The 24,686-nt window shown below is 46.2% G+C and overlaps 1 protein-coding gene across 6 annotated transcripts in view; it reads left to right on the forward strand.

Annotated features, from left to right (window-relative positions):
- Positions 1-396: 396 nt before the first annotated feature.
- LOC117185816 (ion transport peptide-like) overlaps positions 397-24,686 on the forward strand; it is a 30,986-nt gene continuing 6,696 nt past the window's right edge. Inside the window, exon 1 of one of the 6 annotated variants that reach the window (XM_033397465.1) lies at positions 397-415. In XM_033397465.1, coding sequence (XP_033253356.1) covers positions 413-415 — 3 coding nt within the window. In that variant the 5' untranslated portion in view covers positions 397-412. Of the gene's footprint in view, positions 416-2,728; positions 3,376-14,337; positions 14,552-17,122; positions 17,224-24,544; positions 24,568-24,686 lie in introns of those variants that run through there. The other 5 variants (XM_033397467.1, XM_033397466.1, XM_033397464.1 and 2 more) reach the window with 5 other exon arrangements.

Raw genomic sequence — 24,686 nt, forward strand, 5'->3', positions numbered from 1 at the left:
AATACTCAGAGATGTAACCCCATAATTTATACAGTTTTCTTTTCTTGTCGCTTGCGTTGTCTTGGGACCGTTGTAATCAGCAGCAGAGTCGGCCAATACTAACCGCGTGTTATGCAAAACCCAACAACCAACCCTCAACCCAAAGCCACGACCCCAAACCAAAACGTAGCGCCCAACACAGACACAGTTGCAGACAGAGAGACAGCCCCAGCCACAACCCAACTGCCCCACCACGCCCATGACAGCAGCCCTAGCATCCAATTGATGCAAAAGGGGTATAAAAGCCAGTTGGACAGAAGTTTTGCAAACATTTTGAACCGTTTGCGGACTCCGACAGAGTTTTGTGTTAGAATCCATATCCATACTTGCAATATTTAGGAAGTGAACGCGCAGCTTGCTAAGGGCTCTCAGAATGGTAAGTAAGAATGGTGGATCGATCCACCATCGGGACCGAGATCTAGTGGGATGGGATGGGAACGGGATTGAAAGCTGCGGTTAGAGAACCCTATCCTATCGATTTATGCTCGATCGTTTGCGGTTGAATGGAGATTGGGCTGGGGATTGGCGTTAGTTTGTGTTTGTTTGTTTGTCTGTGTTTGTGCGGTGGTTGCCGATTTGGCAATTATTTCTCAGAGCTGGCTTCAATTACATCGCCACTAGAAACGAATTTTTTGAAAATGCTATTTATGCACAGACTCTAAAGACATCATCCTCCTCTTGTCTTTCTTCGTTTGCGTTTCTCGTGCAGCTTAATCTCGTTCGTTCAAAGTCAAACTTCTGGGCTGCATTTCATAAGGTTGCATAAGCTGTATGCACAACAGCTTGTCCCAGGTACAGGTACAGCTACTTGATTGTCAATCGCATCGAACAGCTGCCAGTTCTCAGTCCCGTTCTCAGGGCAAGTGTTCTATTCAGGGAGATACCATACCGACATCATTGAATCATACTTGTTCCATATTACAAGTTTGTTGACACCCCGCCGTCGTATACGTAATATTTGTATTCCAAAAACGAAACCTGAATGTGCAATACATAAAAAAAGTTTTATATATTATATTAAGTGGCAGGGGAGCAGTGAAAAGTGGGGTGATGGATGACACACGAGCCGCGGGGCAGAGTGCGAGCGCAAGCGCACAATGATCGTAAATCTAATTGTGAACAAGCCTACATTGTTCGTGTATGGTACTCTGTAGGCATAGCTACTACTACAATTTATGTACATATATATATTAAGTCACGATCTGTCGCTGGCTCTGCGGGTGCTGCGGGCGGACAGTCGGATGGACGGAACGGAACGGACAGAACGGAAACGGGCAATTATTTGCGACGCAAACGTTTTACACACGCTTTTACAGTGCATTTACGAGTACTTAGTACAATGAAGATCATGGAGATCTCCAGTGGGAGCTCGAATTCCTGCTGCTTCTGCACTTTTAGGAGTGTCGTGTGGGCGGACCTGCTGCCGCCCATATGGAGAGAGTTTCTTTTAGCTCGTGATGCTCGCGCTTCTTTTGCCTGAGCGCATGACTTACAGTGAAATTCTTCAATTTCAATTTCAATTTCAATGAGTGCGCTCGTGTTTGTGTGTGTATGACACGGTAAGCCCAGCGTCAGTGGCCAGGGGCGTCGTCTGATCGCCGAGTAAAACGGCAGGGGGCTAAACACTGCGATAACCCAAGCAACGACCATGACTGCAGCTCTCGCTTTTGGATGGGGAACTTGGATATGGATGGGGCCTTATCACCCCCCTGGTTACTTCCTTTGTTCGTCTAAAGACCCCATTAGAGGCGCTTGTCTCCGCCAGCGAGTCTCGGGGAAAGAAGCGGCGAGTGGGGGCCTGATTTGAGGCCGCATTGTCTGAGAGACACACATACAAAAGCAAACACGAAACAAAACGATATAAACCGCTGGCACATGCGTGCTTTTCGAGCAAGAAACGTTCTATATACAGGCGAGGGGTGATTCGAGAGTTCTTCGTTATGGAAACAACAAAATTTCAAGCGTAGGGTGACAACTGCACCTGAAATTTGGGATATTTTCTGATCGCAGACTGCAATTGATTGCTAGGCTGCTGGGCATATTGTTCAATCAACCCTCGTCCCCTCACATATATGTATGGATCGTCGTATGTGACGATGTATCTGTGCGATGTGCATGGGCTCTGTCCGTCCGGCGCTCTGCCAGAACGGTCCCAGCATTTTGACATTTGAGTTTTGAAGTTAGTCTGCTTTCGCTTCTCATGCGGCTTGGGGTTTTTCCCATTTCTTTGGCTGCGGTGGAAAATCCTTTAACATTCGGTGCACTTTTTCGCGATCCGATCGTATACGAATCTGAATCCGTGTCGTGCCCATTGCCTTGTCTACAGATATCGAATGATATATAGATTTAGCGCATATTTATTTTGTGCAGGGTGAATATTTTGTAAAATTACCCAGAATCGCGTATGCATAGGGATATATCCAAATATATGTATGTGAATAATCGGTGCGAACGTAAGAATTGTGCGGCCCCTGCGACGCCAACGCCGACGCCGACGCCGCTGCCACTGCCGCCGAGTGTCAAATATGTGGAAATATATTTACAAAGATATATGCAGACATATATATACATATATGTACGTACGTGTTTGTTAGTGTGTGTGGTGATTCCCTCCTGGCACTGAATGTCACTAAATGCGCCCGCCCGCCTCCACAACAGGCAGCTTCTTTATCGCATGTGATAGAAAGAGAGAAAGAGTGCACGAGAGGAGGAGTGTGTAAGTGAGTGAGAGTGGTTTCGTCGCGCTCTGTGTCTCTGAGTGTGAGTGTGGTTGTGGTGCGTGTAGATCAGTCGCGTCCCCCTTCCCCACCCCTCAACAATCATTCAACAAACAATTTTCATTCATTGCTCCCCCACTCGGTCCAAGCGGCGATTCTGCTTTGCCTCTTCTCTGATCTGCTCTGATCTTCTCTGCTCTGCTCTGTCCCCAAAGCCATGCACAAGCCGACAGCAGATAAGAGGAGAGAGTGAGGAAGAGAGCAAAAGAGAGCCACGCGGCGTGTGAACAAAAAGTGCTCTCGTCTCCGGCGACCATAGAACAGTGGGTTGCATAGATAGTGCCCGGGCCACGCCCCCCTATGACGCCTCTTAGGCGTTATCAGCGCACACATAAAGACCTGACCAAAATCCACACAAAATGGCGATGAACCCGAGTGCCAGAGAAACACCGCAGGACTGAAACACTGAAACTGCCGTCGGTTCGGCTCCAAATCAACACATCCATCGACCACAAACCACCATCACCCCCACACCTGGGTGTCCGCCCCGGGAGGAGCGATAAGCAATCGAAAAGTTTGGAGCCCATAGCTCGCATCGAACCCGAAACAAGCGCCTAAGGTAAGCCGGTTAGACATTTGTTGCGCCCTTTCAAACGCCAAGACGGAAGCATTTAAAAGCCTATAGAGTCCATACCATTGGCCTCAAAAGTTCTATCTCTTAATCAGCAAAGCAATCTGCTTTTGCTTAACCATTTACGAGTAACTCGGTAGGGAAATTATATCAAAATCAACGTGCTAGAGCTTAATGTGGCATGAGAACAATATACCTGTAAAGTGTACATATACTCCTCTTAAGCTTCGGCTTCCCCGATTCCAACCTTTCTTCCATGTTTGCGTATATTTTTAGCGGTCTCACACCCTTTTTACAAGTTCAGTCTGTCTTACTCTCGGACCCCGGGCACCGGGGTTGGCCTGGCCTGGCCCACTTTGAGGTTAATAACATCTCGGGTCTGGGTCTGAGGCCATGTACGATTAATTCGTATATAGTCGCTGCCGGTGGCCCTGTCCCAGTCCCTGGCCCTGGCCCTGCATTATACGCGGAAGTACGTACCTCAACTCAAATGACAAACACAAGTTTGTGTGAAAAGAAATTGTTACAAGGTCAATAGTTTAAGCGAACGAAGCGAACGTTGGGAGGAATATTTACGTGTCCATTTACAAGCGTTCCCCCCTTTCCCGATCCAGCACCTAGTTCCCCTAGACATTATATTTATACCCGATACTCAAAATGAGTATTGGGGTATATTAGATTTTTGGTAAAAGTGGATGTGTGTAACGTCCAAAAGGAATCGTTTCCGACCCCATAAAGTATATATATTCTTGATCAGCATCAATAGCCGAGTCGATTGAGCCATGTCTGTCTGTCCGTCTGTCCGTCCGTCCGTCTGTCCGTCTGTCCGTCCCCTTCAGCGCCTAGTGCTCAAAGACTATAAGAGCGAGAGCAACGATGTTTTGGATCCAGACTTCTGTGATATGTCACTGCTACAAGAATATTTTAAAACTTTGCCCCGCCCACTTCCGCCCCCACAAAGGGCGAAAATCTGTGGCATCCACAATTTCGACGATACGAGAAAACTAAAAACGCAGAATCGTAGAAGATGACTATATCTTCTAGAGTGCAAAATCTGAACCAGATCGTATAATTATTATAGCCAGAGTCAAGAAAACAATTTCATTATACCCGATACTCAAAATCAGTATTGGGGTATATTAGATTTGTGGTAAAAGTGGATGTGTGTAACGTCCAAAAGGAATCGTTTCCGACCCCATAAAGTATATATATTCTTCATCAGCATCAATAGCCGAGTCGATTGAGCCATGTCTGTCTGTCCGTCTGTCCGTCTGTCCGTCCCCTTCAGCGCCTAGTGCTCAAAGACTATAAGAGCGAGAGCAACGATGTTTTGGATCCAGACTTCTGTGATATGTCACTGCTACAAGAATATTTTAAAACTTTGCCCCGCCCACTTCCGCCCCCACAAAGAGCGAAAATCTGTGGCATCCACAATTTCGACGATACGAGAAAACTAAAAACGCAGAATCGTAGAAGCTGACTATATCTTCTAGAGTGCAAAATCTGAACCAGATCGTATAATTATTATAGCCAGAATCAAGAAAACAATTTAATTTTTTCTCGCCCTGTCTCTCTCTAACACACACGTAGCATAGCCGGCTTTGCTTAGAGTAAAACATTAGCGCCTAGATCTCAGAGACTACAAAAGCTAGAGCAACCAAATTTGGTATCCACACTCCTAATATATCGGACCGAGACGAGTTTGTTTTAAAATTTCGCCACACCCCCTTCCGCCCCCGCAAAGGATGAAAATCTGGGGATATTCACAAATCTCAGAGACTATTAAGGCTAGAGTAACCAAATTTGGTATCCGCACTCCTGTTAGATCTCACTATAAAACGTATATCTCAAAATTTCGCCCCACCCCCTTCCGCCCCCACAAAGAACGAAAATCTGTTGCATCCACAATATTGAGGATACGAGAAAACTAAAAACGCAGAATCATAGATAATGATCATATATATCAGATTGCTGAATCTGGATCAGATCAGATCATTTTTATAGCCAAAAGGAACAAATCAATTTGCACTGGCTACGCAGCGCCCGACGTCACGCTCAGACTGATTTTCTGTCTCTCTCGCACGCACTCCTTGTCGTGTCGTTTAATATTAGCGGCGTCTAATCTGAACCAGATCGTATAATTATTATAGCCAGAATCAAGAAAACAATTTAATTTTTTCTCGCCCTGTCTCTCTCTAACACACACGTAGCATAGCCGGCTTTGCTTAGAGTAAAACATTAGCGCCTAGATCTCAGAGACTACAAAAGCTAGAGCAACCAAATTTGGTATCCACACTCCTAATCTATCGGACCGAGACGAGTTTGTTTTAAAATTTCGCCACACCCCCTTCCGCCCCCGCAAAGGATGAAAATCTGGGGATATTCACAAATCTCAGAGACTATTAAGGCTAGAGTAACCAAATTTGGTATCCGCACTCCTGTTAGATCTCACTATAAAACGTTTATCTCAAAATTTCGCCCACCCCTTTCCGCCCCCACAAAAGACGAAAATCTGTTGCATCCACAATATTGAGGATACGAGCAAACTAAAAACGCAGAATCATAGATAATGATCATATATATCAGATTGCTGAATCTGGATCAGATCAGATCATTTTTATAGCCAAAAGGAACAAATCAATTTGCACTGGCTACGCAGCGCCCGACGTCACGCTCAGACTGATTTTCTGTCTCTCTCGCACGCACTCCTTGTCGTGTCGTTTAATTTTAGCGGCGTCTGCCGGAGGAGAGCCATACTGACTTAGTATCGGGTATAACTGTAGAGTTGCGGTCTCCGCAGCAACTCACAACGTTCCCCCTCGTTTGTTCTCTTTTTGATTGTAAAAATTCAGACGTGTTCATTTTTATTAGCGCATATTTGGTTGTAGTTGAAGTTGCCGACATGTCTCTGTGTGTGTGTTTGTGTGGGTGTGCGAGTCAAGATTCACTGGCGGTGATTTCCGGTTCCGTTATTTAAATCTGTAATGGGTGTTCCACCACCACCACCACCACCACCACCACCAGCACCATTCATTCAATTTACACTCATTGATCACATCAGGTTCGTGGTGCGTGGGAAAGCATTGCTCTACCATTGATCGTTCTATTAAAGCAGAGCAGGTCGTAGTATAAGAGATGGGAAGCGAAGCGAAGCCCACATTTCCTGTGGGAAATATGTACTCTTATATGCATTTCTTTCGTAGCATCGTAGCATGACCTATCCCTCTAAAAACTTCCTGGAAAACTCATAAATACAGTCATTATATTTCTCAATCAAATTTCTTGTTGCATACCATTCGGAGCGTGGAATAGTTTGGATAGGAACTTTCCTAACCGGTTACGGAAGATATGAATATATCTGTCTGCCTTTCCACTCTACTACCATACAGCTTACACTCACAAAGAGTATTAAATAGATCGTTGCATGTCTGCGACCTGTCGAGCAACTTGTATAACAGCATTACCATATCGGGAACTACCATCATAATAAGTAATTCATTCATTTGAAAGGGCATATACATATGGGGAGAAAAACATCCCAGCCTGAGGAATCCCTTCAGACGAGTGCATACTACCTATATTTGATCCATTCATCGGTTGCCTTTAGGTTAGGTTAGGTTAGGTAGAGACGGCCGCCAAGCTCGCTCGGAGCCCAGCACACTTAGGCCGGTTTCGACCCGTTGTGATACCGCTTGGGATCATTCCCTCCCTGCAGATGAGACTTCATGTCAACAGTTGTCCCATCCAGATGCCCTTATAAAGTTGACGATCTTTCTGGGACATAGCGTGGACATCTCCGAGATGTCGTTCAGAAAGGCAGAGCCCAAGTGATGCAGCCTCCTTCTGCTGAGAGCTGGACAGGAACAGAACAGGTGTTCCACTGTTTCCTCTTCGTCCTCGTCTCTGCAGCTGCGGCAGAAATCATTGTATGGGGCACCCAGCCTGTTTGCGTGGGTGCCTACTAGCCAGTGTCCTGTGAGGGAACGTATGACTGCGCTGCACCTTTCCCTGCCTAGTTTGCAGAGCTCTGAGGTGCGCTTCTTATCTATGGTCGGCCATGTTTGCCGAGCTGTGCGACAACGTGGCCCTATTTGCCACTTGTTGTCTATCAGTCGCGTGTACTGCTCCTTTATGATGAGCTTGCAGGTGGCCATAGGCATACAAATATCCTCCTTATCTTGGAGAAGGGGGGTTGTAGTGCCAGATCTGGCCAGCTCGTCCGCTATGCAGTTGCCCTCGATATCCCGGTGGCCCGGGACCCATATAAGGCTGATAGCAAATTGCTGAGCCATCTCGTGAAGAGATCTGCGGCACTTCGCCACAGTAGCCGAGTTCGAGGAGATCGCGTTAAGTGACCTGATCGCAGCTTGGCTGTCGCTGTAGATGTTTAGATTGGTTGCCGTGGTGGTAACCGTGTGAAGGCAGTACAGAGCCTCCCTGATTGCTGTAACTTCCGCTTGGAAGACGCTACAGTGATCCGGAAGGCAATCGCCTTATGTTAAGTTGTTCAGAGTAGATTCCTCCTCCAACCCTGCCGTCCAGTTTTGAGCCATCCGTGAAGATGCTTATGGCCCCGTCTGGGCCGGGGAGTCCCTCGAGCCAATCGTCTCTATGAGGAACTTGATAGTCCGTTCTTGCTGGGACCATGTTGTTATACCCGATACTCAAAATGAGTATTGGGGTATATTAGATTTGTGGTAAAAGTGGATGTGTGTAACGTCCAAAAGGAATCGTTTCCGACCCCATAAAGTATATATATTCTTGATCAGCATCAATAGCCGAGTCGATTGAGACATGTCTGTCTGTCCGTCTGTCCGTCCCCTTCAGCGCCTAGTGCTCAAAGACTATAAGAGCTAGAGCAACGATGTTTTGGATCCAGACTTCTGTGATATGTCACTGCTACAAAAATATTTCAAAACTTCGCCCCGCCCACTTCCGCCCCCACAAAGGACGAAAATCTGTGGCAAAAACGTAGAATTGTAGAGAATGACCATATCTTTAAGACTGCGGAATCTGAATTGGATCGTATTTTTATTATAGCCAGCATCAAGAAAACAATTTCATTTGTCTGTCTGTCTCTCTCTAACACACACGTAGCATAGGCGGCTTTGCTTAGAGTAAAACATTAGCGCCTAGATCTCAGAGACTACAAAAGCTAGAGCAACCAAATTTGGTATCCACACTCCTAATATATCGGACCGAGACGAGTTTGTTTCTGGGATATTCAAAAATCTCAGAGACTATTAAGGCTAGAGTAACCAAATTTGGTATCCGCACTCCTGTTAGATCTTACCATAAAACGTGTATCTCAAAATTTCGCCCCACCCCCTTCCGCCCACACAAAGGACGAAAATCTGTTGCATCCACAATATTGCACATTCGAGAAAACTAAAAACGCAGAATCATAGATAATGACCATATCTATCAGATTGCTGAATCTGGATCAGATCAGATTATTTTTATAGCCAATAGGAACAAATCAATTTGCAGTGGCTACGCAGCGCCCGACGTCACGCTCAGACTGATTTTCTGTCTCTCTCGCACGCACTCTTTGTCGTGTCGTTTAATATTAGCGGCGTCTGCCGGAGGAGAGCCATACTGACTTAGTATCGGGTATAACCGTAGAGTTGCGGTGTCCGCAGCAACTCACAACGTTCCCCCTCGTTTTTATTTAGTATAGATGAGTGACCTATGTTCTGGGGTACCCATTGTTCAGAGTCCCTAAGACGTATTGCTGCCATTTCTGCCTGCTCCTTTCCTGCAAAGTCAAAGCTCTGAAGGCATAACATGGCGTTTAGCGCATCATTTGGTGTAGTTCGAAGAGCTCCTCTGATGCAGAGGGCGGCTGTTCGCTGAACCTTGCCCAGCTGATTGGTGATTGTCCTTTTTGTTAGGGCAGGCCAGCAGACAGTAACTCCGTAGAGTATTATAGGTCTGACTATTGCCAGATATATCCATCGGACTATGCTTGGGTTCATGCCCCACTTTAGGCCGATAGCTTTTTTGCAAGTATAGAGTGCTGTCGTTGCCTTCCTCACTCTATCCTTGACATTCAGGTTCCAGCTAAGCTTTTTGTCAATTACCAACCCTAAGTAACTGGCACTGTCGCTGAAGGAGAGCCTGTATCCGTTTAGTGTTGGGGGGTTGAGGGGCGGGACGTTGTATTTTTTTGTGAATAACACGAGTTCCGTTTTCGAGGGATTTAGTCCCAATCCGCGCGATTGTGTCCATTCGGACAATCGAGCAAGCTTTGCGGTCATTAGGTCGCATAGTGTTTGGGGGTATTTCCCCGCAAAGATAATTGCAACGTCATCCGCGTATGCCACTACTTTACAGCCCCCCTCTTCCAGGTCGCATAGAATCTTATTGACTGCAATGTTCCATAGAAGAGGAGACAGAACTCCCCCTTGCGGGGTTCCTCTGTTGACATACCTTGACTGGGTGGACGATCCCATCGATGATGTCACCGTCCTGCGTATGAGCAATTGATCAATGAGCATCACCAAGTGACGGTCCACCCCCAGGTCAGTCAGGGCTTCTGTAATGGCGCCCGGTGTGACGTTGTTGAAGGCTCCCTCGATATCGAGAAAAGCTATTAGTGAGTATTCTTTGAGATGCAGGGATTTTTCTACACTCGAGATCACTTCGTGAAGTGCCGTTTCCGTGGATTTTCCTTTCCGGTAGGCATGCTGCGCACTTGAGTACAGCTGGGGACTTATGGTAGTCCGTAATTGTAACCCGATAAGTCTCTCAAAGGAAAGACGATAAACTGATTGGTCTAAAGTCTTTCGGGGTTGAGTGTGAGGCTTTGCCTGCTTTAGGGATGAAAACTATCCTAGCCTTAAGCCACGATTGCGGTATTGTACATACCGCCAGTATCTTCCTGAAGATACTATGTAGCCAGTTGATGGCCGTCTCCCCGGCCTTCTGAAGTTGGGCCGGGATTACCTGGTCCGGGCCTGGCGATTTAAACGGGTTGAAGCTGTTTACTGCCCAACTTATGTTCCGTTTTGTAAGGATATGGTCCATCGATTCTACCGATCCCTCTCCTGGGAGGTGTGACGGCTCGGTGGATGTGCATCCGGGGAAATGCGTGTCGAGCAGAATGTGTAGGGACTCCTCACTAGAGTTGGTCCACGTGCCATCATTCTTTTTGAGGTAACCTACAGAGGGGGTAGTTTTTGAGACAACTTTCCGGAGTCTTGCGGCCTCCGAAGTTTCCTCGATTTCGGAGCAATATTTTTGCCAGGAGGCTCTTTTAGCCTTCCTCGTTTCCTTTTTGTATAGTGCTAGACTGGTTTTATAGTCTGCCCAGTGAGTATCCTCCTTAGTTCTTGTGGCTCTATTGAATAGAGTCCTACAAGTTCTACGAAGGGTGTCTAGTTGCTTAGACCACCAGGGAGTTTTCTTCTTCCCCCTTGGTCTGGTAGAAGGGCATGCTGCCTTGAAGGCTTTGTTGCACGCATCCGTAAACCTGTTCACAAGACGGTTTAGGTTGTCTTCAGTGTTCGGGCAATTAGCTCCTCCAGGGTTGTGTTATATTTTTCCCAGTTGGCTTTTCTGGGGTTGATATAGTCGGTTGGTTTGGGAATATCGAAGGATAATATCGCCTCGATATACCTGTGGTCCGAGAAGGAGTGGTCTCCTAGGACTCTCCAGCTCTTGATTGTGTCCAGCAGTTTGCTTGACACTAGCGTGAGGTCAATGACCTCCTGCCGATTTTTAATTATAAATGTGGGGTCGTTACCCCGATTGCATATGAATAAATTTGAGTTCAGGATGAAGCTGAACAGTGACTCACCCCTTACATTCGTGTCCGTGCTCCCCCATTGGGTGTGGTGGGCGTTGGCATCGCAACCTATAAGTAGGTCTTTGTCCTTCCTTTCGCTGTCGCTGGCTATTTTGCGAACAAGGTCGTTCGGAGGATCATCCTCCTCGTGGGCCATATAGGACGCCACCAGCCTGAGATGATTCCCTTTTAGTTCTAGGCTTACCGCCGTGTTATCGCCATCGCTATAATTATGGAGCAGAAAGATATTTAGGTGCTTTCTAGCAAGTATGCAGGTACTGATTTTACCTTCATTTTGGGATACAATGATCTTGTATTCCCTCGTCCCCAATCCACAGACCTTGCCTCCTACCACCCAAGGCTCCTGGATCAGGACTACGTCGGCTCCGCTTGCGTCTAGGCGGAGTATGAGAGCAGCCGATGCTGCTTTACAGTGGTGGAGATTTATTTAAAGGATCCTTAGGACCATCTTCAAGATTCTCCACCACCGTGATGTCCGCGTCCGAGTCATCTGAGACTCTCTCTCGGCACATTGACTCAAAGTCGAGCATCAGCTCTGTCTCTGAGGAGAAGCCTTCCTGGTCTGGCTCCAGCTCGTCGTCAGGCGCTTCGATCTCCGCAGCGACATCCTGCACGTCTGGGTTGACGACAGGAAGCGCCGCGGCCGCCGCGTCCGATTTGTACACCTTGATGGTGACCGAGCTGAAGCCGAAGTTTAGCTCTCCTTTTGCTGCCTCTATCGGGGCCAGCGACTCTTTATTGAGAACGAGCACTGCCTGGTTAGTCGGCCCTTGTGTCGTCTCAACCTTGGCTACCTTCCAATCTGAAGTTGGTAGTCCTGGGTTGCATCTCTGCAGCATCTTGAGGATGCGTTCTGGCTCCTTAAAGGTAGCCGGCACCCAAATTCTGGCCCTCGGTCTGCTGGGCACCTCGCTCCAGTCGACTGCGACGAGTTTCGCCCCAGAATAGACCTCGCCGACCTGCGCTACCGCCGCTTTATAAAGCTTTACAGAGCGCTTGTCTTCGCGGGCAATTATCTTAACATTGCCCTGGAACCACCCCATGTCCTTGCAGACTGGCGGAGGTCCAGGGTCTTTGTCGAGGAGTTCGAAGCAGCGGTCGGCCAGTGCCGCTTCCACCCACTTCCACTGACTCCTTGGGATTCTACCCTCTGCGCTGCCTCTGTCGAGGACACCAATCCTCTCCTTGGCAATCTGCGCAAAGGAGACATTTGGCAGCACTCTGGAGCGCTTTGCTACCGGTCCCGGTGTCTCCTGCGAGCGCTGCCTCTTGGCTTGGGGAGCCACCTTTTTCTGTTCTAAGGTGAACTCCGGGAGCACGGCCGAAGCCCATTCCACCTTCTTCAGCCAGTCGGCTGATGGGCTGGCTTCACTGCTGGCGTGTTGCCGACGTAGTATGTGCCCTGCACTCCTCTTTTCGGCATATGTGTATCGTCTGGCTTGGGCGCTTGTCGACGGCAAGTCAACCCCCTCCGCTTTACCAGAAGGTCGGGCAGCCGCAATATTGCTTAGCTTTCCTTCCAAGGTGTCAGCTTCGGGAGTTACCTTGCCACCCACACCGGATTCGGGATGGGACCCCCTTTGGGTTCGCACAGGCACCTTCCACCTTGCAGGTATTCCCTACTATAGAGCCGGCTGGGCCAGGCCTTTGGGCCGCTGCCTTTCCGAGCTTGGGATTGCTCCCAGTTGGCATTTGGGGAGCGCCGCACTCATTTGTTTTTTTGTTTGTTTTTTGGTTTTTGTTCTTGTTATACATCCTGTTCCCACGAGATGCAGAGAAAGGGAAAGGTCAGCCCGGGCAGAGATCCACGTTGCCCGGGTAAGGCATCATTAGAACAGGGGGCTGCCAAGTCCCTGAGCCCTCCGTTAGCGACTGGGCTAGTTTTTATACCGGGCCCCCAGCCAGGCTGACTCTCGGCACGGGTCGAGGAACACAATTAGGCCGGCCCGGTGTGAGGTGGGTGTGGGGGTTGGGATGTGGGTAGTTATTGTGTATGGATGGGAGTGTGTGAGCTACTTATTGAGGCGGCACCACAAGCGCATCGTCAGTGCTGCTACCTAGCTAACACCCGCTGGCTGTCCGGGACTGCTTATTTCGGTACTCTCCCGTGAGGGATGCCCGCTTATTCGCAGCTGACCTACCGAGGTAGGCCGTTCGCTATCCGCAACCCGCGACCCGTCCGGTGGCCTTAGCTAGGCCCCCTTTGAGCTACCTCACGAGCTCATCAGACCAGAATCGGTTGCCTTTACTATATATATACTTTCCTAGAATGAATCATCGTCGTTCAGAATAAGTACAAGTCCCCGCCCCCCATTGCTGGCTCTGAATTATGCAAATTACGCGACTAACCACTAAGGACTAACGATTGACAACACTGGAGCGATAACTCAATATGGCAGTGACCAAAATGGGGCATTAATTGGATTCGGTTCTGTTTAATAATATTATTAGCGTCGCTTGAGGGGAATGTCCAGGGAATGGCGGCGGCCCTCGGGGCTGCGCAAATCAGATTAATCGAGAATCCAATGTAATCGTAATTGGATGACGAGTGACGATCTACTCTCGATCTACAGTACGGGGACATGTTAATGTGTCAATTGAGATTGAGACTCGTGCAATACGATTTTCTAATTGGGATGGAATCTTTTCTCTAGTTCGGAAAGGGTGTAAAGTGCAGGTACAGTTCCGGGTGGCACGGGAAAGTGTCGAGTCACTGTTCGCCTGAGTTTTGGGCCAATTTTCCCACATGCCACATGGAGACAATGGACTGCGATTGCTCTGCAATTACAGGTTGGAGATAATTGCGTTGATTAGCAATCGAATAAATAAATGATTAATAATACAGAGGGGAAATCTTTTTCCCACAAACCCTCACCAGAAGGCGGAGAACAGTTACAAGTGAAAGAGAGCGCGCAGCAGCAGGCAAACGGATCACTTACACACACACACGCGCGCGTGGCACAGATGCTTGGGTCAGATACTTGTATCTGTGAGTCACTGAGAGCGCAGTATCTGTGTGTGTATCGACGCTGCCTCGCTCTGGTGGTGCTGCTGTTGCGGCTGCTGCTGCTGCTGCTGCGGCTGCTCTTTCTGCTTCTGGCCCGCTTATAATACAATGTTACCGCCGAACGCCTCGTAGTCCTTTAAGACGCAGCAACAAGTAAACATCGAATCGAGAGCCGCCGAACAGCTTGAACATTCAGATACAGATACAGTTTCCGAATACAATTCCGATTCAGTTTCCGATTCCGATTTTCGCTGTAGTGGCAAAGTGCGGCGGCAATAAATAAAAATCAAGTGCCCATTGAGATACTTCTCTACAGAGAAACAGAGAGAGAGAGAAGGAGAGATAGTGTAAGTGACAAAGTGGGGGGAAAGAGAGTGTAATCATCGTCAAGTTATACACACGTTCGTGCAATCTGTAGAACGCGTGCCGTGCTGCAGTACCAAGCGGTGCCGGTCACCAAAAAAAATTGCTTCTAAAAAAACCAAACAAACCACAGCCCCAAAATTACGAAAATGTAATAAATGTTTAAATATTTAAACTGAAACTGAAACTCGATTTTGGAGCAGCTTTCAAGATTGCCAGCAATTAAAAAAAAATTACGACTAAATGTACAAAATAAAAAAGATGGAATTTAAACAAGTGTGTGGTGTGTGAGTGGAAAATAACCGCGATAATTCTCGTTAAATGATGAAAAATTAAAAAAATCGCGATTAGCCAAGAGAGTGACCTATCGCTTGGCCATCGAAAGTCCCCATGTCCCACGGGCCATACAAAGTACCAATTGCTTATCGGAACCGCTTTAATCTGTAATCTTGTGTGCTCAGGTCCATACTCAAACCGGCCGTTCGTCTGTCCGTGCGTCCGACTGTTCACCGAATTGCCATAGGGCTAAAAACGGGTACGGAACGGAGCTACCTGCTGCTGCTTCATCGTCATCTTTGCCGCCCTGGTCTTTCTCTCGCATATAGCCATATCAATGCTGGCCCTTGCTGCTCTGCTGTTGTTGTTTGTTTCGCATTGATGTTGCCACCTTGCAACAGGAGCAGCAACACAAAGCCCACACAGACACACTTAACATTCTTGTGTGTGAGTATCTGGAGTCTCGGACCTTTTTGTTTCATTCTGTTTGGTGTGTGGCGTTGTCAAGGGTGCGGCAGAACAACTTTCGTTGATATTCGATCGATATTGATCCGCAGATGATGTCATAAGTGATGCCACAGCACCGAAACAGGGACAAGGGTCCGCTGAGAGGCTGTGGCTGTTGCTGTTGCCGTTTTTTTTCTTCTTTTGATTTTTTTGTTTTTTGTTATTGACGGAATTTATTGGAATGTCTTGGACATTTCCTCGAAATCATCAAAATCGCCGGCGCGGCGTCTCTATTGCTGCGCCTCCTCCTTCTCCTCATCTCACAAATGTGCGTATGCAACAGGAAATATATGTACATACATATAGTGTATGTTCTGTGTATGTACTGCAGCACATAAATATCAATATATATATATATTCGATATCCCATGTGCATTTGTATGCTGGTATTTATTTACTTTTTGCGTGCAAACACTTCCGACATTTTAAATGCAGCAAACGAAGCGATCGGACCGGCTAAATAAATCAACATCAACAGCGGCCACAGTAACAGCAACAGCAACAGCAGCGGCAACGGCAACAACTACACTGCAGCATTGGCCACACAGCCGAAGTGGCAGTGTGTTGCGAGCCATATCAGCCGCCTTTCTGTCCTTTCCCTCCCATTTGGCCATTCAATGCATAAATGATTTTAATCAACAAAAGTCGGCAACAGCAGCAGCCACAGCCACAGCAACATTAATAACAATAAATGACAATCAGCGATCGGGCGGCAGTATAACAAATGCCATTTAGCACATGAGCATCTGAGGTGCACATTTATTTATAATGCAAATGATCTTGAATTGGATCCGATCCGCTGTCGAACAGGGACTTTAATCGAATTAGTACATGAAAATCCAACAAATCGGAATGGAGTGAAGCAAAGCCCCAATTGAAAACTAATTTCTGGATATTCTGTAATATTTTAGATAAACCCCAAAACATCTGCGGCAAAAGCAACTTACAAATACAAATATAAAGAAAACTTAGTCCAAACAAAACTGTGTTACACACATACTGTACAAAGTACTTAAACAGCAAACAAACGCAAGTACTTAGCCAAACATTACACTCCAGCATTATACAATAATTGGAAAACCAAACAAAAAACAAACTCCGCGCTCTCAAAGAGATCTGAGACCCCAACCAACGAACAAACACGAACTCAAACTCAAACTCAAACGAGGGGGAACGTTGTGAGTTGCTGCGGACACCGCAACTCTACAGTTATACCCGATACTTAGTCAGTATGGCTCTCCTCCGGCAGACGCCGCTAATATTGAACGACACGACAAAGAGTGCGTGCGAGAGAGACAGAAAATCAGTCTGAGCGTGACGTCGGGCGCTGCGTAGCCAGTGCAAATTGATTTGTTCCTTTTGGCTATAAAAATGATCTGATCTGATCCAGATTCAGCAATCTGATAGATATGATCGTTATCTATGATTCTGCGTTTTTAGTTTTCTCGTATCCTTAATATTGTGGATGCAACAGATTTTCGTCCTTTGTGGGGGCGGAAGTGGGCGGGGCGAAGTTTTGAAATATTTTTGTAGCAGTGACATATCACAGAAGTCTGGATCCAAAACATCGTTGCTCTAGCTCTTTTAGTCTTTGAGCACTAGGCGCTGAAGGGGACGGACAGACGGACTGACGGACAGACGGACAGACGGACAGACGGACAGACAGACAGACAGACAGGGCCCAATCGACTCGGCTATTGATGCTGATCAAGAATATATATACTTTATGGGGTCGGAAACGATTCCTTCTGGACGTTACACACATCCACTTTTACCACAAATCTAATATACCCCAATACTCATTTTGAGTATCGGGTATAACAATCATCGCAGACAGAGTTTGTACTACGCAATGAAGAAGCTGTCACTAAATGTGAGTATCAATCGTGTTGACATATATGTACATACGTGTTTGTGTGTCCACACAGATGTGGGTAATGAAATGCACTTTTCAAGATCAGAAAAACGGAATACGTGCAATTCTGGGAACGGGGAATCGTGGGCAAGCGAGGGGACCGCGTGTCATGTTAATAAACTTGAAAAAAAAGACCACCGTTCGGGAGGCAGATCATAAGAGCAAGAGCCAGATCGTGATAATCGCAATGACGAAGTTGCCTCTCCCTCGATGACTGTTGAAGTTATTCTGGATCCGTTGTGAAACCGAAAGCAATTGGAAAAGTTGAGCTGAAAGAGCGGCACAGTCCATCAATTGGCAGGAAAATTGAATGGAGCCATCCAACCAGATCACGCCATTGATTGGAGATTGGAGTCTGACAAATCAATGATTCGATGCCACAGCTGAAAGATGATCATAGTCCAGGCTATGCCTTTGCGATGGGTTGGAATGACGACCCATAAGTGGAGCATAGAACGAGTTAAGCGAAGACTCTTTTAGGCGAAGGATCTTGATTGGATCTTTGGCCAATGGGTCAATGGATTGACCTTCGCCTTTGCGGATGGCCAGAGGTCTGTGTGCGGCTGAAGTGGCTCTAATTGAATTCGGCGATAAATCACTGCCACGCGCCACCTCTGCCGCATCAAGCAGATCGCACGTCCAGATCCTCCTCCCTCCCCATCGGTCAGGCTGAGAGTGCCCGGCTAATTGAAAAGCAATTGTGGGCCGCACTCAGCTATGCTCGTATTTATGTGTGTCTTTGTGTGCGTGTGTGTGGGTGGCTGAGTGGATGCGCACTCTACAGATACCCAGCCGACTTTGATGTTGGCAATTCAAGAGGCTACTGCTGCTGCTGCTTCTGCTGCGGCAGTCATTGGCCATATATCATACAATATGCACATGTTTTTTTTGCCATGCATATAAATATATACATATGTATATTTTAAGAGGCTTACATATGTTTCGTATCTGACAACTGTTCCCCGACTGTTATTTGGCTTATTTCCTGCAGTTCAATGCCCCAAAACTCAGTTTATGGTTTCGTTTGTACGAGTATGTTTATTTGTTTCTTTTTATACCCGATACTCAATATGAGTATTGGGGTATATTAGATTCGTGGTAATAGTGGATGTGTGTAACGTCCAAAATGAATCGTTTCCGACCCCATAAAGTATATATATTCTTGATCAGCATCAATAGCCGAGTCGATTGAGCCATGTCTGTCTGTCCGTCTGTCCGTCCGTCCGTCTGTCCGTCTGTCCGTCCCCTTCAGCGCCTAGTGCTCAAAGACTATAAGAGCGAGAGCAACGATGTTTTGGATCCAGACTTCTGTGATATGTCACTGCTACAAGAATATTTCAAAACTTTGCCCCGCTCACTTCCGCCCCCACAAAGGGCGAAAATCTGTGGCATCCACAATTTTAAAGATACGAGAAAACTAAAAACGCAGAATCGTAGAAGATGACTATATCTTCTAGAGTGCAAAATCTGAACCAGATCGTATAATTATTATAGCCAGCATCAAGAAAACAATTTCATTTTTTCTCGCCCTGTCTCTCTCTAACACACACGTAGCATAGGCGGCTTTGCTTAGAGTAAAACATTAGCGCCTAGATCTCAGAGACTACAAAAGCTAGAGCAACCAAATTTGGTATCCACACTCCTAATATATCGGACCGAGACGAGTTTGTTTCAAAATTTCGCCACACCCCCTTCCGCCCCCGCAAAGGACGAAAATCTGGGGATATTCAAAAATCTCAGAGACTATTAAGGCTAGAGTAACCAAATTTGGTATCCGCACTCCTGTTAGATCTTACTATAAAACGTGTATCTCAAACTTTCGCCCCACCCCCTTCCGCCCACACAAAAGACGAAAATCTGTTGCATCCACAATATTGCACATTCGAGAAAACTAAAAACGCAGAATCATAGATAATGACCATATCTATCAGATTGCTGAATCTGGATCAGATCAGATCATTTTTATAGCCAATAGGAACAAATCAATTTGCAGTGGCTACGCAGCGCCCGACGTCACGCTCAGACTGATTTTCTGTCTCTCTCGCACGCACTCTTTGTCGTGTCGTTTAATATTAGCGGCGTCTGCCGGAGGAGAGCCATACTGACTTAGTATCACAACGTTCCCCCTCGTTTTGTATATGTTTGCCTTTGGCTGTGTCTTTAGGACCTTAACCTGTGATACCTTTAAAGAACATAGCAATAGATCAGATAGATAGATAGATTGAAGGAAAAGAAAAGTCAGAGAGATCTTTCCTCTTCTGCCATCCTATCAGCATTGCACACAACTTAATGACTCAATACCAAATATTGAACGAAAGGGGTTATGAGGCCAAATGTTGGCCAAATTCTCGCTATCATGGCCAGCAGCGGGCAACTCGAATCGAAATTGGTTGATGCAACCATCGGCCACCGATAATCATTTTACGGCCTGTCTGCAAAATAAAATTAATTTTCGCCTTTTATGGTCTGTGCCCCGCCGCCTGCGCCCTCGCCCAACTCGGTATTAAATGCGTTATATATAATTATCTTATGCTGAACAAATCAATTATTGTTGGCAATAAAGATCGTTAAATATTTAATGGGTTCTTATGTCAGCGGGCATATAAACTCGCATAAAATGCCATAATAAGCCATGAAAATTAACAAATAATTGACAAAATGCCATTAAAACTTCACAATAAACAAAAACCACACATATTAACGACAGCCGCGAAACGGGGGCCCGTCGAAGATAAACAGTGTGGTGTGGGGTCTCCGTCTCCTCCGCGCGACAGGTTACCAAATAAGTATATATCCGATACCAATCCGAATACCGATTCCGATCCCGATCCCGCGACGTAAACAGAGCTGGAGCCGGGACATGTGTGTTTTGGGGCAACGGCAACATTTACAAATGTTAATGATTGATTTTGTGTCATGTAATCGACGTAATAGGCTAAGCAGCAGGTGGCAGGTGGCAGGTGGCAGGTGCCAGAGCCAGAGCCAGAGGCAGGGTAAGGTGAACACAAACTAGTTTTCAGGCATTTATCCAATTTAATTGACGTCAAACAACCACTCGAAGCATCGTCACACACAATTTCTTCCGTCCTTGGCCGTACGGGGCAACAATGTTGCTGTTGCCATTGCTGTTGCCATTGCTGTTGCTGTTGTTGCTGTGCTTAAAGCCGAATTGTAAGTGACCTTATTGGATCTAAAAGAATTGGCCAATACTCGCACACACATACTCGTACGAGTAGTCGCATAGCTCAAACGGAATGCAAACGAGGGGGAACGTTGTGAGTTGCTGCGGACACCGCAACTCTACAGTTATACCCGATACTAAGTCAGTATGGCTCTTCTCCGGCAGACGCCGCTAATATTAAACGACACGACAAGGAGTGCGTGCGAGAGAGACAGAAAATCAGTCTGAGCGTGACGTCGGGTGCTGCGTAGCCAGTGCAAATTGATTTGTTCCTTTTGGCTATAAAAATGATCTGATCTGATCCAGATTCAGCAATCTGATATATATGATCATTATCTATGATTCTGCGTTTTTAGTTTTCTCGTATCCTCAATATTGTGGATGCAACAGATTTTCGTCCTTTGTGGGGCGGAAAGGGGTGGGGCGAAATTTTGAGATATACGTTTTATAGTGAGATCTAATAGGAGTGCGGATACCAAATTTGGTTACTCTAGCCTTAATAGTCTCTGAGATTTGTGAATATCCACAGATTTGCATCCTTTGCGGCGGCGGAAGGGGGTGTGGCGAAATTTTGAAACAAACTCGTCTCGGTCCGATATATTAGGAGTGTGGATACCAAATTTGGTTGCTCTAGCTTTTGTAGTCTCTGAGATCTAGACGCTAATGTTTTACTCTAAGCAAAGCCGCCTATGCTACGTGTGTGTTAGAGAGAGACAGGGCGAGAAAAAATGAAATTGTTTTCTTGATGCTGGCTATAATAATTATACGATCTGGTTCAGATTTTGCACTCTAGAAGATATAGTCATCTTCTACGATTCTGCGTTTTTAGTTTTCTCGTATCTTTAAAATTGTGGATGCCACAGATTTTCGCCCTTTGTGGGGGCGGAAGTGGGCGGGGCAAAGTTTTGAAATATTCACAGAAGTCTGGATCCAAAACATCGTTGCTCTCGCTCTTATAGTCTTTGAGCACTAGGCGCTGAAGGGGACGGACAGACGGACAGACGGACGGACGGACAGACGGACAGACGGACAGACAGACAGACATGGCTCAATCGACTCGGCTATTGATGCTGATCAAGAATATATATACTTTATGGGGTCGGAAACGATTCCTTTTGGACGTTACACACATCCACTTTTACCACAAATCTAATATACCCCAATACTCATTTTGAGTATCGGGTATAAAAAGCCCCAAAATCGAAAGATTCTTATGACTCTGTGGCATTTCTTGCATTCCTGGAATCCACGAGTCGTGTGCACAGCAATTGTGTTTCTATACTTTTGCAATGGGGTATTACAGTATCGGTCAGAAATAGCAGCACAAAAAGGAAGGCATTTTTCGACCTTAAATAAGAATCATAAAAATACTACCCTCCTCCCCCCACAATAGAACTTTCTTTCAGGTGTCGGAAATAAATGAGTTTCGATTCCTTAGATTTTAAAAGCTTATATTTCTTGATTTGCCATTGGATTTCTATATTCTTGGAGCCAAGAGAATCTCATGCTTCGGCTTTGCAGAGCCTCTTCTCCTTCAGCAGGGCTTGTGCGGCCACATTCTACATTAATTTATTGGTCATTCCCCATGTCTTCGCTTGGGGCTTCGTTGCAATTGATTCCTTTCTTCGAATCGGATTGGATCGGATCGGAGTGGCTCGCACTTTGCCTCTTTTTGAAAGTGACTCATTTCCGCTGACGCTTGACAAATGTGGAATGGAATGAACATGATGTACATATTGTATGTATATGTATGTATCACACTCGCACTCGCACTCATACCAACACTTGTATTTGCCAAACATCTTAGCCAAATCGTTAAAATATAGGTCGCCGCTTTTCCATTTTTGTGCTTTGGGCTTTTTTGTTTTCTTTTGACGTCAGGAAAATTAGCATGTGCAAAAATGCTGATGATTCCATATCTAAGATAAATCTTTGATCACTTATATCCTTATGCTTTTAATATCCTCTCGGAAAGCTTGTCATTTCCTTTTACTGTACGCTGATGCTCCACGATAATCAGCTTAAACACTGGAAATTCCGTGAATTTGAAATCGAAATTCAGCCAAAAATAAACCACACCTTGCGGTCTGCCATCATCGGGAGATTGGCGGATCGGGAGATTGGGAGACCGGGGAATGGGGGATGATCACTGATCAGACAGATGAGGCAGGCAGGCAGGCATCCAGCTGCGTCGCGTAATGGCCCTATCGAGAGCTCTAGCGCACACGCTGGGTTACGTTTCATTAATTGCCCGCCAGTCGATTCGCGGATCCGTAATATTCAAATCCGAATGCAATACCCCATAAAGAAGGCAAAAACTTAATTATGTGATTTATAAGATCAATCATATTGAAAATTGGCACAAAATCATCAAAAATGCGATCAACATTTTTGTATTTGTTGTTGTTGTTGCTGTTGTTGTGGTTGCTGCTGTTGAATATTTTTCAAGTAATTTCCTCAATGGACTTGTTTATTTACTCGTACAATCGTACGAAATTGAGGCAAGACAGCACACAAATGCACTCTTGTATATCTTATGAGAGTGTGTGTAAGCAGAGTGAAACGTGTGACATGCTTCTGTGCGCCCGTGCCTCAAATGTCTGAATCTGTCCCTGCCACCGCCTCGGACTCATTGAAATCTACGCTCCGAAAGCCAGAGAGCCAGAGTTGGGGCTGTGGCTGATGTACATGTGTATGTGTATATTCGAGTGCATTTGGAAAACAAACTGAAACCCGTTCGCCATGCTAAATTGTTTTGCTTTCAATTAAACTAATAAAATGCCAATTGCCATTCGCTGTATGTATGTATGTCGGTCTGTCTGGAGGATATCCTAATATATACTAATCTTGGTGTTGATTGATTTTGTTCTATCATCAGTTTTATAGTATAATCATTGCTTAATGATCATTTTTTAGTGGAACTTATTGAGTACAAAATAATACAATGCACTCCCAAATGTATGCAATGGATTTTTGGGGATATACAGCCTCGTTATCATCAACTGATTATGCAACAGCAATTATAAAACAATTAAGAGTGGGAGGGAAGAGATAACCAAATGATTACCAAACAGATCATCATATAATAGTCATAAAGATCAAGATACGCTTCTTCTACTTCTACTTCTTCTACTACTACTTCTACGCAGAAATACTATAACTATAACTTTGACGTAATCTGGCAAAGACAAAGATGGAGAGAGAGAGACAGAGGCAGAGACATAGCAAGAGAGGTTGGTGGAAAAACTAGTTTGGCTATGGATCGTCATCGCTCCATATGTCATTGGGTATTCCGCCAGCGTTCTGCCACACACTCCCCAGGACAAGTGGACGCAGTGCAGTGGTGGTTTAACGGCTTTTGCGGCACAAACTGGAAGCCACCGTCGCCGCCACTCTGATCGGCTGATGAGCAAGCACCGGTTAGGCATTCGCATCACGTATACGCCTGGGTGTTCCACTGCCAAACGAGTCGCGTCTCGCTCTCCCCCGATCCCACACAGACACAGACACGCATTGGCATGTGCACTGCCAGACTCACTGTCGTCGCTGGCTCTCTTTGTGTCTGTGTGCCTCAGGCAGTGGCAGTATGCGGCGGTGGTGTGTGTGTGCGCCCGCCCGTCTGATAAGAGCATGAAGCAGCAGCAGCTGCGATGGCAACTGTATGGCGACTGTGTGGCACAGCACCTCGACAACCTCAACAACCGTTGGCGATCTTCAGTGTTATTTTTGTTGGCAACACGAGTTGATTGCTCGCGCATGTCTCACTTTTTCTGACGCTTTTGGCTCTTAGCCAAGACTTAGCCCACCCGCCCGCACCAACTGAGAAGTGAACAACCGAGCGTGAACCAGCCGAGGGGCCAATTTCCTTCTGGCAGATGCCAATCTATTACGAAACCCTTCGCCATTAATCTCAATAATATCAATTGGATATACACACCCATACACACTCACACAGAGCCATACTTAAGTGCACTATCAATTGACTGGGAGCCATGCATCGCTCTGATATCTCCAGTAATCGCGCTGGAAGCCATAGAAAGGCTCTGGATCAGCGCACTCTACAGCAGCAGCAGCAGCAGCAAAAGCACCGCACTGCAACAGCACCAGCAGTATCAGTCAATGTGAGCGAAACGAAATACATAGTCTAATGAGGGCTTAGGTTTAGGTTCAGGCTAAAAATCGTTAAGAATAGAAGTCTGCAGACCCCCACAAAAGATCTAGTGATCACATGCAGAATCTA

This window comes from Drosophila miranda (genome assembly GCF_003369915.1).
Source record: "Drosophila miranda strain MSH22 chromosome Y unlocalized genomic scaffold, D.miranda_PacBio2.1 Contig_Y2_pilon, whole genome shotgun sequence".
Taxonomy (NCBI): domain Eukaryota; kingdom Metazoa; phylum Arthropoda; class Insecta; order Diptera; family Drosophilidae; genus Drosophila; species Drosophila miranda.